This window comes from Aplysia californica, unplaced genomic scaffold, assembly GCF_000002075.1.
Source record: "Aplysia californica isolate F4 #8 unplaced genomic scaffold, AplCal3.0 scaffold00675, whole genome shotgun sequence".
NCBI classification, from domain to species: domain Eukaryota; kingdom Metazoa; phylum Mollusca; class Gastropoda; order Aplysiida; family Aplysiidae; genus Aplysia; species Aplysia californica.
The window spans coordinates 264,454-280,159 of record NW_004797945.1 but is presented as its reverse complement, the minus strand read 5'-3'; the positions used below and the strand labels follow the sequence as shown (position 1 = coordinate 280,159).

Below are 15,706 nucleotides of genomic sequence, written 5' to 3'. Positions count from 1 at the left end.
GGCATTAACATCTTGAGTTCTTATGGGTTCTTATGCACAGTAGAATTATAATTGTAAATGGGCTGATTCATCAATGTCATTCTCATAACCAGGGCCGCGTTAACTAAGTGCGGGGCCCTAGGCTGTCCATGAGCCGCGGGGCCGGGGTCCCTCGATGCTGTTGATGATGCTACTACTACCGCATTGTAGCCCCGTAGTGATGGAAAGCTATACTGTAAAACGTGATTAGATGTAGGCCTACCGGTATCCACCAATAATGTGGATTAAGACGACAACAAGCACATTTATAGATCTATTTCTGTTACAAAGTATGAGGCAGCCAAAACTTATCAGCAGCAGCCACAACAACAGCAACAGCGGTAGCATCAACATCCTTCTCATGAACATCAACAACAACAACAACAACTGTAAAAACAACATCAATACAAACAAATAACGACAACAATTCAACATGAGGACAATTTATTGGGGGGGAAAAACATTTTTTAAACGTCGTGTTTGCAAGCGCGGGCCCCCCTGAGGCGCGGGGCCCTAGGCTACAGCCTAGACAGCCTTACGGGTAACGCGGCCCTGCTCATAACTGTGCATTGACTGCAACAGGGATCTGCTGCTTTTTATTTCCTAATCCTTACTGTCATTTTTTCCCTCTACTTCTTTTGTACGTTTGTCACACTCTTGCGACCCGCTATTTCCGGGGTGCCTTGATAGTCGAAGCTGACTCTGTGCTGTAGAAGCTAGAGAGGTCAGCAGAGTAAGTCTGATTCCCTGTAAGTGTAAGGACTTCTCTGTTGACATCCACCCCTTGGCGCTCATACGACCTTCAACAGTTGCGAGCGCCGTAAAACCTCTACTAAAACAAATGCAAACATGGGCCTGTCTCGTCTGTCTTCAGTTTTGCCAGTGAGAGCTAGATGTTCATGACCTTTATGTAAATTCAAGAGTCCGGAAAACTGCATTTGTCGTTTCCCCGATTGTTTTTAACAGTGAGTGTCCCACGTGGGCTTCATTTAAGCCTCATTTGATTTCTTTTCCTTCCGCGATATTCTCAGCAGTCTCCTATGAAACCACATTTCTGTTGCTTCTATTTCATTTTCACTGTCTTTAGTGATTGTCCAACATTCACTGCCCCTTGGAAGGGTTGACTATACATACAGCAATAAAGAACTTTCACTTTGGTAGTCATTGAGATGTTTCTATTTTAGACCGAGATACTCTACAAAAAAAAATCGGTTTTCTCCGCACTCGGGAATTGAACTCGACCCCTGCGCGCGGCAGCGATCTAAGAGCCTTACCGCTACACCACAGACTCCGGTTTTGACTTGTGTGTTATCTGTGGCTTGGAGGTTGATGTGAAGACTCGTGAGTGTCAACAGAATCAGATCATCTCAGGCCAACAGTCTGTATCAAACATTGATACTTCCCCCATCTCCCCACATCACCCTGCCCCCACCCTTTTTAGGAAAAAGAAAACACAAACACAATCACAAACATGCAGACAGACATGCAGACAGACATGCAGACAGACATGCAGACACTCACACACACATACACACACACACACACACACACACACACACACACACACACACACACACACACACACACACACACACTCAGACACACACACATACACTCACACAAAACCATAATATGTTCACACATAAACACACTTGCAAGACACAGGGACAAACACTTGCACAAACATAAACGTTGAAGGGCACATGGGAAAAGAATACAGAATCATAGAGCAAAAATACTGAAAGCCCTTCAACAGTATTTATTAATGATAAAGTTTATTCCAAAATGGTGTATGTGGGCATGAAATATAAATGTATATATCTTTACGGAAAATAAAGGCAGATGCAAATTATAGCACAGAAAAGATTTTTTTTTTAAATGGAAAAGAACCCACAATCTACAGCATGTTGAAGGTGATGTCACTTGCATGAAGTCTACAATACAACGTTAAAAAGAAAAAAATGATTTTACTTTGTCCATATCATAACGAAGATGTAAAATAACTAAAAAGCTAAAAGTAAAAGAGAATAAAGACGATCATGCATAAGCACTTTTAATCTTTTCTACGTATATCGAGATAAATCTTCAAAACAATTAATTTCATTTTTGATCAATGTAAAGGAGTAAATTTGCTAATAATATGATTTGATACAAGAATATTGAAGAGTCGGTTTCTTTCATTTTTATATTGGCAAATGTGGTCAATTAAATTTCAATAAAACATTAGAATTATTCTTAAACTCAGGAATGTCCATCTTACATTATAGAAAAGCTATACCACCTTTTAGAATTATTATCGACCTATTCAAAAGTCAAACTTTTACAAACAAATGGTATTATGAGATGTATATTTACAGTGAACGAAGCAATAGTGGCTAAAAATGCCAATATACCATGTTTATAGTACTACTATATACAGAATATACAAAACAGCTGTGCTTTTTTGCATGGAAGACACTGGAATGGGAAATAATGTAACATAGCAAGGTTGAATGCGCCCTCACAGAAGCAAACTTTATACAATTTGCCAAAGTATTCTTTTCTTTTCATTATAGAAAGGGTTTTCACTTTATTTTAAAAAAGGACACACACATAATGCACAACGTAGCTTGTACCAAAAACACACATAATATGATTATTATTATTATTATAGCCCACAATAAAAAGTAAAATACCATAATTTCAGAAATCCTTAAGACTATTTCGCTATGCACAAGCAGCTTTGCAAGTACAATATTTTCCCCTACCAGCAAATTTTTTCAGCATACTGCAGCAAAAGATTTCAAATTTTGTGGGTTTTTTAAGCTGACAACAGATCATTCATGCCAAAATTTACCCAATACAACAGGGAGCCAGATGCGCCTGTCCGAATACATGAAACACATGACAGTAACTTAACCTTTGCACGGCAGTATGTAATATAAAACAAAGCAATACAAAACTTATGTTAGACAGTAATTTTGTAAAATATAACGTCGTTAGAAGAGCGAGCTGTGTTCAAATGGTTTGCAGAAAGGTTGGTCATTTCAAGTTTCTTAAGCAAATAGAAATCTCTGAATCTCAAGCTCACAGTTTTTAAAAAGTTTTTTTTTCCCACAAAAGAGTTTCAATTAATCAATATCTTCTTGAAAACCATGATTGTGTAATTTATTCCTCTTGATGACACAAGAGCATGAATGTTAAGTAGAGGGCACATCATAATACAATACTTGATGAGAACTTAGAAACTGAACATCCCATACTGAAAGGTGATGTTAAAACAGCAGGGTACCCAAATTCTTCTCTTATACAACAGAAAACTGATAGTTATACATTCTGTTGCCATCTCTGTTTTGCAGTCTTATACATAACAAGCACAGGTACCTTTGATTTCACTCCATGCAAGAACCGTTTCTTTTGACTTAATTGTACATAAATACAAACTTCAAAACAGCAGAATGTGTACAAGCAAGCATTCTTTACAGAGCTAAGGACAATCATAATAAAAATAAAAGGAAGAAAGAGACTAATGAAAAATTAGTGAATACAAAAATTGTAGTTCACAAAAATCGCAGGAATTAATAGATTCACAAGCCTTGTAACAAATACATTTTTCCAGAAAGATTTTCAAAATTGAAAGTCTTTTGAAGAATTCAAACCAGACCATTCTGTTGTTGTTGTTGTTGTTGGTTTTTTTTTACAGTGTTATCAAGTTGATTAAATATGCTGTACCGTTATTGTCTGTGACAGGTAAACAAGTGCTTGATGTTTGAATATGGCAGTCACGTTTGGTCATGTTAAGAAAATACAGATGCAGAAAATTACTGAACACCATACAGGTCATGGAGGTAGAGGAAGCATAGAAGATTTCACTTCTTTTGTTCTGGAAGACAACTGTAAAAGTGCCCCCCCCCCCCCACCCACCCCCACAAGACAGAAATAAGAAACAAAAAAATACCCCCCCTCCCCCCCAAGGAAGACCAGAACATTGACCACACCACACAATACTTTTTCTTTCTTTCCTCTTTTATCAGTATATGTAGAGCAGAAATGCAATTTTTGTCCAGTGGGTTGCTTCTGCTGTTGATACATATATATATATATATATATATATATATATATCTACATCTACATATATATATATATATATATATATATATATATATATATATATATATATATATATATAAATATAAATAAATATATCATTCTTTAGAAGGATCTATTTGATGCCGTCTAGCCAAGTTGTATAAACCCATGTTTTACCCCTGCTTTTTGTAACCCAATTCTCTTGCGTTCTATAATGGTGCAGCTGGTTGATTCAGACACAATATAACATGTCACTGGAGTTGCAGTTTTATGTGATCACCTGTGGAAGTAGGCCTACGCTTACATTAGTACAAAAGAAGCGTACACATTAAGTACAGAAAAAAAAGGCACAAAATCATATAACAATCACAAATATCGTCTAAAACATCTCAAATGTTGAAGCCATTTACAAACCTGACATGCCAAAAAAGTAAATTAAGCTAAGCCAATGCGCTCATTATGAAAGCAATATACATTTCTCAACCAAGCAGCAATCTCAACTTTAATTAGAGGGTATGCATACTCCAGCGATCTTCAACTAAGTTTTTTTGTGTCTGAAAACAGGGGACCTGTTATATAATCAAATATAAATAGGTCGTCTAATGTTGTAAAAAATAAAATTTCATGAAGTATTTTATTTTAGCTATGATCTTTTGAATTTGATAATTTAAAAAAACCCAGTACAATTACAGTCAGATCAGGCTCTTAAACAGCTGATATGATCCTTAAAAAATCAAGAAGTCATTTCATACAAAACTTATGTATTTTAACCATCAAAAGTTGAATTATGACTTATAGTACACACTGCATTGCATTTCTTTTAATAAAAAAATAACAAAAAGACACTCTTTAAAAATAATATTGCATGCTACATCAACAGTTTCAAAATGCCCAAGAATTTGAGTTAAAAAGTAGCTAAACAAAAGTACAGCATAGACCTACACCTACATTTGGCAGGAAAATATAGGCTAATTGGTGGAAAGTAAAATAAATCTCATCAAAAAAAATTTCAGTGACTAAGGGTAGACACCAAATCACAGATGACCATCAAAAATACACAATGAGGAAAAAAAAGTGAAAGCCTTAAAAGGTCATTTGATATATTTTACTGCCTACTGGCCATGTTGAGTAGAGAAAATGTCAACATTAATTACAAAAAGAAAAGATGAAATCAGTCACATGCTGCAAGATTCTTTCTTAAGCCTGTGACATTGAACTGTTTCGTTAGACAGGCAATATGAAGATGGTGCCATTATTTAGCTCTGATGATTTTCTGTTAGTCAAGTTTTCACTATGTCGTACAGCCTTCTTTGTCTTCACAAAAAAGGTCCGGTTGGTGATTGGAGGGCGCCACTGGAAGGTCTTATTTATTAACTTTCCCTCTGTTGTTTCTGTCAGTGTGTCTTACTTTTTCTCAGCATCAAATTACCAGTACTGCTTCGATGTGATTCTCTTTATTCAGACAGTCATCTCAAATAAACGAAAAAAGTCTTTAATTAGAGATCACAGTTCTCATTCTCAAAAAGTTCGTCAAACAAAACTGGTTCGATAAAATGGAAAACATCTCCATTCATTAGCAGAGGACTAGATCGCACTATACAACTACTGCTATGAATCAATTACCACTATAAAAAATCAACCCCCCCCCCTCCCCCCACACACACTAAACTCAGTATTTTTCATTTAATATTAATGCTGACATTGACAGTTTATTTCAGATTAGTCCTTCTAACTGCTACATTCAAAGTAAAGTAGAGCCACTGAAGAAACTGTCCCTCTTGATTTTCCAGTATTGTAAGTGGAGAACCCAAGCCAGTCGGTGGTTGGTGGGTGCTCTCGTGTGGTTTGATCCTTCTTTTCTGTCAAACATCTGTTGTCCTGATCTCTCCTCCTTTTTTGCGTTTGTTACTCTCATGTAACTCCTCTAATCTTCTGCTCTCTTTGACCTTATTCTGTTTCAAGTGCCGTAAAACTCTTACGAAAACTTAAGAAACCAAGCCAGAGAAACAAGCCTGCTTAAGCATGCGACTCAGTTGGGTCCACCTCTCTTCCAGCCGCAGTACCATTCCCGTCAGCCTCCTTACGGTTGCTCTTTCGGAAGTTCTTCCACAATTCCTTAATCAGATCCATGAGGATGATTTCACTGGAGTTGTTACCGACAGAACGCAGCAGGAAGACTCCATCATCACGAAGATAGTTCTGCACAAACTTCTTGAAGAGAGATCTCTCTCTTCGTGAATCGTTGTCTCCCAAAATGATGAGGTATTTCTGAATAAAGTGTTCCCTGCGTTTGCTGAAAGAACAAGAAAAGAAATTATGTCAGTATTTATTATTTTGTGTCATAATGCAAAAATCTTGCAGTCAGTTGTTTTTTTAGAGAGACATAAAACAGTCCACAGCTGATAAAAAGTATCATGATGCAGTGGAATCAGGCGCTCATCAATTTTTGGGCATATGGAGTTGTTGGTATCATCTTGCCTCACTTATAATTTTAAAATACCCATCCATCTTGAACAGAAGTCAAGATATTTGCGATGGAAGGAGGTGGGGGTCGCCTGCTTTCAAGGGTAAAATTAGCTAGAAAATGGTCACCAAAGTTTTTTTACTTCCACAGCTTGAGAGTTCATGAAACTGAAAAGTTACATTTTTTCGAGCCTTTGATCAATGTTTTTCATTAAAGTCCACCTAGAATGTGTTTTTAAATGGACTTAAAAGGTGTTGAGTGAAAAAACAAAAAAATCAATAAACATTCCCAAACCACCTGAAAAATATCAGTTTCTTCGATTTCATTATTTTGACAAGCCCCATATTCCATCCATCGTGACACAAATAAAGTCAATATCGAGCTGATGCAAAACTGGCCACATGATAATGCTCCCAGACCAACCAGCATGCAAGCCTACAACACCAAATACTCAGGCACAAGGAACAGAGGGAGACCAAAACGTAGCTAGATAGACTTCGGAGTCTATGACATGACCATCCTCCAAACCACTCAGCACAAAGCTGACAGACAACTGTTTCTCCCGGTGACGCCCACCAATACCAGAAAATGTAAAAGTCAAAAAACAGCTGACCCACAAGAGTGTCCTGCATACATATCATAAAACTGTAAAAGCAATAAAATTAACTTGAATAAAAGAAATAAAAACTGACCTCATTAAATTGAATGATATATTTTCCAAGAAGGAAGATACAAAATACCAATACCACCAACAGCCCTTTGATGCTAAACAAGAGAATAAAAAAAGTATTATACTCAACACTTAGCAAAAATACTTACAAGCACTGATACTCATTGTCATCCTCATTTCCTGACCTATTCCCCACTTGACAATGATAATACAATAAGCTATATTATTATAGGAAAAAAAACAAGGAGACTTTTTGAGACTGTAGCAGAAAAATTGAATGGACACTTTTCTATGTTACTAATCCACTATCATGACAAATGGATGTAAAATAAAAAAAACAAAATATAAAATGATCAAACCTCATGAATATGTCGTAGCACCACATGCCAAAGTTGATGATGGTCGCAATCATCAAGATAAACAACCAGAACCAGATGACTGCAAAAATCTTCTCAATGAAGAGATTGATGCTCAGAACACACTGTGGATGCAAACGTAAAGTAAACACTGAAAATCTCAAATAGTAAATTGAAGTTTTCAGCCTTGACATTACATATATTTGTATCTTAAACCCCCCCCCCCCCCCCCCCCCAATAACATTGCACTAAGCTGTTTGATTGAGTAGACCTTTTTTCAGTAAGTCAAATTTACCTCATATGACAACACCAGATCAAGAGGGAACAAAAAATGCATCAATTATCAATTTTGAAAGCAAGATCAAAACCACATAGAAATACCAGCACTGTTTATTCCAGTTCCATTCAAATAAAGTAGTAGTCAAACTTTAAAAAAACTAAAACATTACAGACGGGAAAAAAACAATTTACTTCCACAAGACACAGGGGCAAGTTTAAGAGCAGATCAGAATGAAATCCATACCGATGCAAGAAATAACTGAGTAGGCCCTACCGGTAACGCAAGCACATGAAAAAATTATGTTTTCCAGAAACTGTATTTTATTAACCTATCCTGACCTGAAGAGAATATGTCTGTATATTCTGAAGCTGTCTGATCTCGAAATCACACATCACAACTCTGGGAAAATGTTCAATGTCCACCCAGCGGCCTCCTAGATGTTGCAAAACCTCAAAGCCATACCACCAGTAGTTGAACTGAAAACGGAAAAGGTACATGTATCAGAATGAGAAAAGTGGAATACTGTTAATAAAATAATTTCAAAACAGTTTGAGCTGTTTAATTTAGTTGTATTAATTTTTTTACAACACTTTAATGACAAACAGGTCATATGAGTGCCAAATAATGACATATATTTGATAGGAATTAGGAAAGAAGAAGCAAGTGCCCTAAAACTAAAAGACCTTCCTTAATGTGTGAAGTAATGAAGGTATGTTCAGTGTAAGATTGTTCTTGTCTTGGAAGGGTTAGAAAGGTTTTCGAGATCTCTTCTTCAAGAAATGTCATAGGCCATTGATGATCATATGGGAAGACTGGACTACAAAGCAAACAGCCCTGGTTTGAATCCTAAACTGGGCTTTTTAAAATTTGAGTGGGTTTTTTTAGTCTTCAAGGAGCTCAGCCAATTTTTAAATCTGGTCCTATTGAAGACGGACGCTTAATTCGGAGGTCCCCTCTTAAATAGAGTAGCTTGACCCCCTCGTGGCCACTGCTGGGAGTGCGGCCAGTATTCATAACTCGCATTCCAGTTGCTGTAAGGCTTTGAATAAACCACAGTAGGTTCCCTTGAGTCTGCCAATGCTTTCACGTTCATTTCCGGTCTTTCTCGCTGTTCCGACACACGTGATGCGAGTTTGAACTATTCAACCCAGAAAACATCCCTTTGTGAATTTTCAGGTGAGTTTTTCATTAACTCTTATCACAATCTAAATATCATTATTTTGTGAACCGAGTGCAGTGTCTGGGTTTTAAAATGCATGATTTTAAGCCTAACATTGTATAAATATCGCTCAAACGTAAACTTTCGGAGAAACGTCGAAGGTCACAGCCCGGGCAAGGTAATTTTTCATGTGGGCCCACAAGCGGTCGAATTGGCCGCACCGAAGACGGGCTTTACAGTAGAGGTCCTGATAGATAACCCTGGTCAAATGAAGGCTAAGGTCTTGAGAGAGAATCTAGACCTTGTTCTCGATAGAGGTAGGCTGTTTGCAAAAGCTTTTTTTCCACTTAATAAAGCTAGATCTGGATCTACTGGTAACAAAACAATACGATATTTTCAAGCATGTCACCGATCTCAGTGGCCTAGTGGTAAGGCGTCCTCCTCGGGAATGCAAGACCGTGGGATCAATTCCCGGCCAAGTCATACCTAAGACTTAAAAAACTGGCAATCTAGATCTATCAGCTGTCCCGCCTTGCATCGGCATTGGGACTAGTGTTATGACGGGTTGGCCTGGTGTCAGTATACAGTGCCTGGATAAGTTCTGTTACATTTTGTATCCCAGTGTAACAGCACGTTAACTTGCCTAAATGACCTACTAGTTTTAATTATAGACGTTAAACACCAACTCAAAAAAACTCAAGTATGTCATGGAGTGACCATGATCTATATAAAAAATGTGTTTTCCCAGGTCTCAAAATGAGTGGGAAACCAAATGAGACAAAAGAAGCCTTTGACTATGTGTAACAAGCAGTCAATGAAGGGATGGGGAGATGCCAAGTCAATCTGAGACTGAAAGATCCCTTCGTTCTTCCTTCTTTGCAACGCAGGAGTAATGGTGGCAAGAGAAAGACATCGCTGGAAAAGATTCCATCGCTCATCAGTGGGCAAGAACTTATTGACTCTTAATCAACAAGGAGAGAAAGATCAAAAGGAAAGCAAAGATGGAAATGAGAAAAGTAGACAGAGCCAAAATGGAAGAGGAGAAATGGAAGACTGGAAAAGAAAGAGAAAAACAGCTAGAGGATCTAAAGAAGCAAAGTGGAGAAAGAATATAGAAAGAAGATGCAAGAAGAGAGGAGACTAGCCAAGGAGAAGGGGATTGAGAATAAGAAGAAGCAAAAGTAAGAAGCAAAAGAAAAGAAGTCCAAAGTGAAATGAAAAAAAATCCATGAAGAGGTTGAACGACTCAGACTATGATACAAGTGCAGATTTCAATGAAAGTGAAATGATCCTGATTGATGAAGATGACCTGCAGTTGAAAGATTTCATGGAAGAAGAATGTTCGACTGAGGAATCCATATTTGCTGAAGTGGGGGTTGTGGAAGGATATGAAACTCCACAGAGATGACACATATGGACAATAAAACGTCTGAACTTGATGAAGGATCAAGAGTCGGACCACAGACGGAGATAATTTTTTATAGAAACAGTTCTGCTACTGACAATGAAGGCATTAAAAGACAAGCGGTTGAAGCAGAAGAAACAGAAGGAGAAGACATGCTTGAGAGTGACACAGATGGAAACAAAAGATCAGTGGTTGGAGTAGAAAGAGAATAATATGCGTGAGGTGAATGAAGAAGAGGTGGAGGACTGCAACATGGTCGGAACTGAAAACGAAATGCCAGCATTGGCTGAAGTGGAAGGAAAGCCAGACACTGTGCACGAAAGTGGGGATTCACTTGGTCAGCATGACGGTGGAGATCGTACCTTGTGGCAGATGATCTCTCTGGTTACATAGAGATCGAGACCAGAGACATGAGACATGTCCGTTCTGCTCATATCAAGAGTAGATGTAGATCTAGATCTCTCATCCTTGCACTTTTTTGCATAGATCTACGCTGTCATTGATTTCCATTTTGTTTGCACGCTCTGATCAAAAGTAGATTGAGTCTCATTTAAATTGTATGTACCATTCTTTAATTTTGAAAGTCCACGTTTGCCTTCTATGACATTGATTTCCATTTAGTTTGCATGCTCTGATCAAGAGTCTATTGAATCCCATTAAAGTGGAATGTAGGCCTATCAATTTCAAATTGCACATGCGTTTGAGATTGATTTCCTTCTTTATTTGTCATCTTTTCAAGTGTTTGAAGCTTGTTTAAGGCCTGGCAGCATAACAGGCATGGATTCGGCCGCACCTAGGTCAGGTGGCCGCATCTGTGGCTTGTCGTCGGCAGCGCTCAGGGCAGCCGGCCACAAAGTTGTACGCCGAAGTTGTGCAGAAAACACCCACGGCACTCTGTAATTGAAATTTTTTAATTCCCGGCCAAGTCAGGGCCCTTCCTGCGGCTTTTTCCTCCACGAAAATCAAGTTGGGAATCTCTTAGTGCAGAAGCAGTGCTAGCTAGGGGGGAATGTTCGCTCGTGGCCGCAAATAGTCAAGTTACTCTAACCCAAGTGTGTTGATAAAGCTTGTTAACTTAAACCCACACATGTACGTTTACTCAAAAAGGAAGCTTGTAAGTACACAGACAATTTCAAAGTATCCTTTCCCCTTAATTTCCATGCTCTGGTGTGGTTTGCTCCTCCTTCTTTTCTTTGCACATTACTCTCTAATAATACCTCTAACCTTCTGCACTTTTATCCCCACCTAATTGTGCTGCAAGTGCTGAAGAACTCATACTGATTCTACATTGTAATTACCTTGAGGAAAGCTGTGAGCATCACAAACTGACCGATGACATTGACCAGGTAGAGGAGCTTGGTGAACAGGTACAGGCCAGTCAGATACGTCCCTTGTCTCTTTCCGAGGACAAAGCAGAAGATGCTAGTCATCTTTTCCTTCATCCTAATCATCATGTTGTACTGAGGATAGATACATGTGTGTGATAATTTACATCGTAACCATAATAGTGTACTGAGGATAGATACATACTTGTGACACTTAACACACCTTAATCATCACGATGTACTCAGGATAAATGTACCTTTGTGATAATTTACACATTTGTGTCAAGACGTGGAGGAGTCACGTGTACCTTAATTTTGGGGCACATGGAGTTACTGGTATCATCTCAATGCTTGTTATTTTGTGCTGATTTTGTTTTTTTTTAAAAACCCATCCATCTTAAATAGAAGTTGAAATACAAATATTTGTGATTGAAGAAAGGGGGGGGGGGGGGGGGGGGTCACCTGGCTTCAGCAGTAAAATTAGCAAAAAATAGAAATAGCAGTCAAACCTAGGTGAATTCCAAAGTTTGAGCGTCCTTGAAAACTGCATTTATATTTTATTGCGCCTTTCATAAACGTTTCACATTATGATTGCTTGTAATAATTTGTACATCTTAATCACCTAACACCATTTTAACACCTAAAACCGCCTCTTTAAAAAAAACTTATACAGGGAGTCGCAAGAGGTGTTAAACCTGCACAGTTTTGCAATTCCGCACATTTCAAAAAGCTAAAACAAATCTGATTTCTCACTTTGTACACCCTGTAGCTCTGAAGCCATCTGTCGACAAACAAAGTGATGTCTGTTATCTTGTCCTCTCGTTCAGAAGGAGGAGAGGTGGAAACTTCTTCTGCCATATTGACGATCTTCTGCACGTTGATGCCGGAATAGCCACGCAGTTCCTTCCACAGCATGTTGGGAAACTTGAACAAAAGACACTGGGGAAGAAAGAGTGACACGGCTGGAATCACTACAGGTTTGGGATAGAAATGCATTATATATGTTCCATGCAATTTACGGATCGGCTGCGCATTTTAACGAATGTATAATTGCGCGGCTATCTTAAGATTGCGCTGCGCATTTTAACAATCGTATAATTGTATCATTCTTGTGAGCTCTTCAGTTTCACATCTTAATTTTGATTTTAATTTTCACACTTTTACATTTTTGAAAATATACGTGGCTGTTCCTTGATGTGAGTAAATGAATAAAGATGGAAGTGAATTTTAAAAAACAACGTTATTATCCCACAAGGAAATTTTTCTTGGTTGTACAGGACCACAAAGACACATGCAGGTATACTTAGAAAATTTAAATGATATATTACTCTCATTAAAATTCAATATTAAAAGAGAAGTAAAGCTGACAAAATGTACATTCACATCAGATGCATCATTCAACCACATGCAGTCATGCAGGAATTTAATTACCTGTACAAGACCTTTGGAGTTTTATATTATATAGATTCATACTCAAAACAGCAACACACATCTAAGCTCATTCTGACAAAAGCCTTACACTAGATGGTAAAAAAACTTCTTTTATATCTTTCTTTATTTGTTTTTGGAAGAAAATATCTGCTGCTGCGTGACCTTACAATTTGCATGGAAAGGGGGTGTGATTGGTCGTTCATAATGCTTTTTATCTTTTTTATACGTGTTGTGTTATACATAATTTCATCTATTCTAGTAAAATCATATCCAGACATCTTGCTGGCTTTCTTAATGGCTCTGTCAAATTCTTCTTTACCTTTCACCTTACAATTCCCACCCCAGCAGCAAATACAAAATAATAGCACACTTTCAATCATAGAATGGTATAAAAGGGACATAATCTTATTATCGACACGCAAAATTTTCCTTAAATGAAACATTCTTTGATTTACTTTTTTATGCACAAGAGCAGTGTGTGGATGCCAGTCAAGTTTGTTATCGATAGTTACACCAAGATACTTGTAAGAGCTTACCACCTCCACCTCCTCATCTTTAATAAATAGTGGTTGCAATTGGTCTTTTTAAAATCTAAAGTCTATTATTAATTCTTTTGTCTTTTTTACATTTATTTAGTAAAATGAAGTGGTCATCACACCAATTTATAAGCAAGACAAGGGAGACTACACAACCTTGGGGTGCACCGGTGTTCGTGAATATTAAGTCGGATTTTACACCATTTAATTTTACATATTGAGATCGATTGGTTGAGAACTCAAGAATCCAAGCTATAATTAATGTTCTTGTTTATGTTCATGTTAATTAATTTTGAAACCATTATGTGGGGTTGGATTGTGTTGAATTTTTAATCTTATACACCAGGCAGTTTTACAAAGGCCTGTTTCTTAAAAACTGTGTGGTGTGTAGGTTTTAGGATACCATTGACAATTAAAAATGGAAACTCCATCAACAGAGCAAGAGCAAGAATTTGTTGTTCCTGAAAAAAAAAATTAAATATATACACAATTTTTTGTACCTGGATGAGGAAGATGGCAACCACCCAACGGTAGAAGCTGATGTCCCGTTTCATACGGTCGTCTTTGTAGAAAGGGATTTCTTCATCCATGGGGACATAGTACATTTGAGAAATCCAGCAAAGGTTCTCCGCATAATCCTGTAGAATACGATTAAGTGAACAGCAATAAAATATACTGAAAAAAACCCAACGTGCAAATGAGGGAGACAGCATGGAGGGGGGGGGGGAGATAAAATGTCGCGGGGCTAAGTAAATTAGAGAAAGCTATATTAGAAATTAGTGCTACATGATTCACTTTTCCAAGAAATTTTTTTGTCCTTTAGAAATGTTGTCTCTTTTTCATTTATAGTATGGAGAAAGAAAAACATTCAGACTCCAATTTTTGTCAAGTCTTTTAATGTTCAACTCACCACTCGATGGTAGCCTATTAATATAAGTTTTTGTTTCTATACTGACCACAAAAGGAACTGAGGAGCCACATAACTCTTTCTTACCATCATAGCATTAAAAAAAATATGGGTATATAATACATAATCAAGGCATTATCGTGTTCCTGTCTACTCTCTTCAGAAGTTTCTGTGTCTTGTTCTATATATTCTGTACCTTTTCCTTCTCAATTGCAATGTTTTACAAATGTCTGGCATCCCATAACATTTCATGTATTATAACATCGGACAGAAAAATTTCAATTTAGTTACTTTAGCATTTATAATACTGTTTCATATCACAGTAAAATACCAGCCTTTATTCAAAGTATTGGGAAATCTTACCATTTGCTGGTGTTTAGGAAACACTTTCTCTTCTTTTTTAGTTGTGTTTACAATAGACCAAAAATATCAATTAGTCTGAAAGTAACATACAATGTACTAGACTATCATTGCTCTCAAAAAGTCTTCTATAGAAAAAGCTCATTTTCGTTTCAATTTAACAACCAAACTCATATCAGCACTGAATAGAAGTCGATCAATCCAGTGAAGCATCATAATGGTTAAAATTTCAATTTACAAGCATTAATTACAGTAACCACTGTTCTAATTGGAAAAGCAACACAACACGACTAGGCGATCACATTACCTGATGGTGATCAGGGAACTGGGCAGGCACCCAGCAATGGATAGGGTCCCCGACATACTGGTTCATGCCTATCAGAGCAGCGCTGGCAGCGAAAATAGCCACAGAGGCGAAGTGGTGGAACTGGTCAACAGCATCGTCGTCTCTTGCTCCTCTGGACAAGGTGATCTTGGAGAGGGCTTCTAAGATTGACTCCCACCTGATTTCACAGAGCGGAAAAGACATTATGTTTTTTGAGGTTGGGTTTTTTGCCTTTTTTGGGGGGGGGGGGGGCTAGTGTTTTACAGCGTTCGCAACTGCTTAAGGTCATATGAACGCGCGGGACACTCTAAACATTAATTTTCAGTTGATAGGAAAGTTTAAATTTTGCCCAGTTGGCAGCCAAGCCTGCTACTCTTATCGATTTTAGACCACAAAGGTATA

General features: G+C 37.6%; 1 protein-coding gene across 1 annotated transcript; it reads right to left on the bottom strand.

Annotated features, from left to right (window-relative positions):
• Positions 1–6,102: 6,102 nt before the first annotated feature.
• LOC100533378 (pannexin 5) lies at positions 6,103–15,482 on the bottom strand (the record flags this gene model as incomplete). The annotated part of the gene is given in 7 exon segments (NM_001204666.1): positions 6,103–6,379; positions 7,580–7,701; positions 8,195–8,332; positions 11,719–11,880; positions 12,499–12,684; positions 14,213–14,350; positions 15,287–15,482. Coding segments are annotated over 7 exon segments (1,219 nt in total), but the record flags the coding sequence as incomplete, so codon positions are not given.
• Between the last annotated feature and the right edge of the window lie 224 nt (positions 15,483–15,706).